Source organism: Austrofundulus limnaeus, unplaced genomic scaffold, assembly GCF_001266775.1.
Source record: "Austrofundulus limnaeus strain Quisiro unplaced genomic scaffold, Austrofundulus_limnaeus-1.0 Scaffold114, whole genome shotgun sequence".
Taxonomy (NCBI): Eukaryota; Metazoa; Chordata; class Actinopteri; order Cyprinodontiformes; family Rivulidae; genus Austrofundulus; species Austrofundulus limnaeus.
The window spans coordinates 1,131,300-1,135,007 of NW_013952516.1; the positions used below are offsets into that span (position 1 = coordinate 1,131,300).

Below are 3,708 nucleotides of genomic sequence, written 5' to 3' on the forward strand. Positions count from 1 at the left end.
ATTCTGAAAAAGCCCTCCCCTCTGTGGGCAGCAGGTTGAGACGGTCCAGCTGCTGGAGATCTGAGATGCCAAACAACCTGTCAGAGATTAGAGGACGAGGTATGCACAGCACATCCAGACCACTCTGCAAGACCCTGAGGTCCGTCAGGCAGCGAGGTTCACACCGACGCAGCCCTGCTGACTCACGTCTTATCAGCTCCTTCAGATTCATACATGCATTTAACCCGATAAAAGAGCACTGCTGCACTTAAAAGAGTTTCCACTCCTGAGGTGCTGAACGCTCTTTAAATAACTCACTGAGAACATCAGTCATCTTTACTGCATCAAAGGGGAACAAACGAACCAACCAGCTCTGTCTAGAAAAGTTTATTCAACTTCTGTTTATAAATCCCTTTTATTTTATTATATTTGTCCATAAAACAGGAACATTTTGTCTGTTTGTCACAACTATTGATCACCACTTTGGAATGGAGAGTGAYACTGGAGATAAACCCTCAAATCAAAACAAACATACGTATCTGAACAATCATCCTGTTGCACAAGGTAACGACATTTACAAACCTAGAGTAATAAATACTATGAGCAAGAACAATGCTGACATTAACACTGCCACACACACACACACACGCACACACACGCACACACACACACACAAACACACACACACACACACACACACAAATAAAATACAGAATAAGGAATGATAAGGACCTTTATGTTGCTTTCTAAGCACCCTGTAGAAACACCAGGTTAGATAAATATGAACTGCCACTCAAAAAATAAACCCAAGTTGTCTGTTTTCTCAGGGAAAAAAAAAAAAGGTACAAATGCTTTTTTTTTACAGTTTAGTACAAGTACTTGAAATAATCAGAAATAATGAGTTTATTTTAGCTTCAAAATAAATTTGACCTCTTGTTGGCCAATAAAAGTTTAACATCCTCACATTCATTTCTGCTGCTGAGAAATCCTCACGTCAGAGATCAACCGCAGACTTATGAATAATTCACACACAAACAAAAATGGGTCGACACACACACGCACACAAACACACACGCACACAAACACACACGCACACAAACACACACACACACACTGCCACTTTGACTGGTCAACAGGGCATAAATCGGACCCGAGCCTTCATTGGCTGCTTCTCCGTAAACAGAGGAGGCTGATTGGTCGGACGCGGGGGGTGACTGAGAGGACAGCAGTGACAGCTGTGTGACGCTGAGTTGTGCATTTACCCAGAATGCACCGGAAATCATGTTTGCAGGTCTCGCCGCCTCGTGGCRCGTGTTCTAAACAAAGTGTTTATCTCAATGGCGCGGCGCCTGCAGCTCGTCTCGTTGGAAATGAACTCTCAGCTTCCTTGAACTGAGCTGACAGAGGCTTTGCATGCACACACACACACACACACACACACACACACACACACACACACACACACACNCACACACACACACACACACACACACACACACACACACACACACACACACAAATGGCCTTTTCTTCTTCATTGAGACTGAACGTGAGGAGGAAAACGTCTCCCTTGGGTTCTGTTCAGAGAAATGATAAATGGAGCTGTCTGATGGGGATCACAGTTTGCATCCTTCAGGATCAGAGAGAGAGAAAGAGCACAGTGCTGCTCATGTTCAGGCCTTAAAGCGGCTCACAGTGCAAACAGTCTGGATGACATCAGTCATTCAGCTTCCAAAATACAACAATGTTCACTGTGCTGCTTGGAAGGAGCCACCTTTTTTTTTTCCAGAGCATCATCAATGTCCAAGTTCAGGTCTTAATGGTCCACAGCTCCACTCAGCAGAGGAAATAAACACTAGATCTTTGCACGAAACACACGCTTTACAAAAAGAACTTTACAAAAGTATTCAGTCTGTACACAGTTCAGCATGTCTAAGAAGAGCAGAAAGAGGGCTAAGTGATTTTTTTCTTAATTCCATTCATTTTTCGCGTTTGTTTTCTGGTTTAGTTAGGAGGCTGCACTCCACTCTGGGACTCCACACCTTATGTGTGCGTGAGTGTCTAGGGTTTGGTAGAGGGGCGGTGACAGATTAGGGGTGTAGCGAGGATACTCCCGGAGAGGAGAGCCCAGATGCCTGCCGTGAAGGTTGTGGGAGCTCTGAGAATGAAGTCCGGAGCTCTGGCTCTGATAGGGATCGTGGGCAACGATGTGCTCCCCCAGCGGCGACGAGCTCTGGTGGGCTAAAACACTGAGCCGGGAGCCCTGAGGGCTGGAGCTGTAAGGGGGGTGAGGGGTGTAAGGCGGGTAGGGCTCCATGGGGGCGATGGTGGTTGGAAGCGGGCAGGTGTACGACCAAGACGCGCAGCTAAATTCATCCATTCTGGGCTCCGAGCCCGCAAACATGCAGGCCTGACGCTGTCCCAGGTCGGAGCTGTAGGGAGAGTTGGTGAGACCCAAAGCAGGGAGGTTGGATAAGCCCGGGTGAGGAGGAGGGGGGTAGGAGGAGGGGTGATAGTAGGAGTCCTCGTCACTCGGCGAGCCATCAGGGAAGGGTTTCTTGTACGTGTGGTGGCTTCTTGAAGAGCAGTTCTCTTCAGCTGCAGACAGACAGAGAAATGTGTTCATTTGACCTTTTTTTTCCAAAAACAAAAAACTAAAAGTTAATGCTTCTCCACTTCTCAAGAACAAAACTAAATATACAAATGAAGATAAAGAARGAATTACAGTGTTTTGATGCAATCTGATGAGTTTGGTGGAGTGATGCAGGGCATGGACCAAAACTGAGCATTTCAAGATTACAAAAGCATATGAAAATCACAGATTAACCTGCATGCTACACATTTCACACACGTTATTCTTCTTACTGATACTTATCATCAGTGACAATTATTTTGGATGTAAAGGAAAAGCTATTATATTCTAATTATGGTTCGTGCAGACATGTTGGTTGGATCAAACTGTTGGAAATTAAAAAGAAAAAAATTATTCAAATTAGTATTTATATCACTGTCCAATATCTTATCACATTACTGAATAACCTGATTTATAGTTTTTAAAAACGGGTTTCAAATCTTCTGTTTTCGTGTCAGGACACTGAACTGAGAGAAGTAATTATGTTTTATTTCGCTGCCATTTCAGCAGTTATACAAAACGTTAGAAAGTGTATCAACTCGTGCCATTCACAGACACACACACAGGCAGGTTTGTTTTTGTATCCCTGTGGGGACCGTGGATTGACTTCCATTCATTTTCTAGTAATTATATAACCTAACCCTGACCATTTTCCCTAAAATTAACCTCACAGGTGGTCCTAAACCTAACACCCCCACCCAAAATTAGCATCCGTACCCGTGGGGACCAGGCACATTGGGTCGCCACGAGGCTACCTTTTTATGGAAGATGGTTCCCACGATGTAGCAAAAACGTGCCCACACACACAAACACCTACTATATCTCTCTATCCTTGTTGGGACTTTCCATTGACTTCCATTCTTTTTTTTTAAATTTTATATCCTAACCATTTCCCCTAAAATTAACCTAAACTCAATTCACACCTAAAGCCAACCCCTCCACCCAAAATCAGCCTCCGAAGTCGTGAGGGCTGGGCTTTGGTCCCCACAAAGAGCATACAGTCCCCACGAGGCTGCATTCTCCTGAAAAAACTTGTCCCCACCAAGTAGCAAAAACAAGGCCACACACACACACACACACACACACACACACACACA

General features: G+C 44.7%; 1 protein-coding gene across 1 annotated transcript in view; it reads right to left on the bottom strand.

Moving 5' to 3' along the window:
* Positions 1-351: 351 nt before the first annotated feature.
* tbx5b (T-box transcription factor 5b) overlaps positions 352-3,708 on the bottom strand; it is a gene marked incomplete at its 5' end in the record, with an annotated part of 10,708 nt that continues 7,351 nt past the window's right edge. The window contains 1 exon segment of the mRNA XM_014014422.1: positions 352-2,577. Within this exon segment, the coding sequence (XP_013869876.1) occupies positions 1,988-2,577 (590 nt within the window).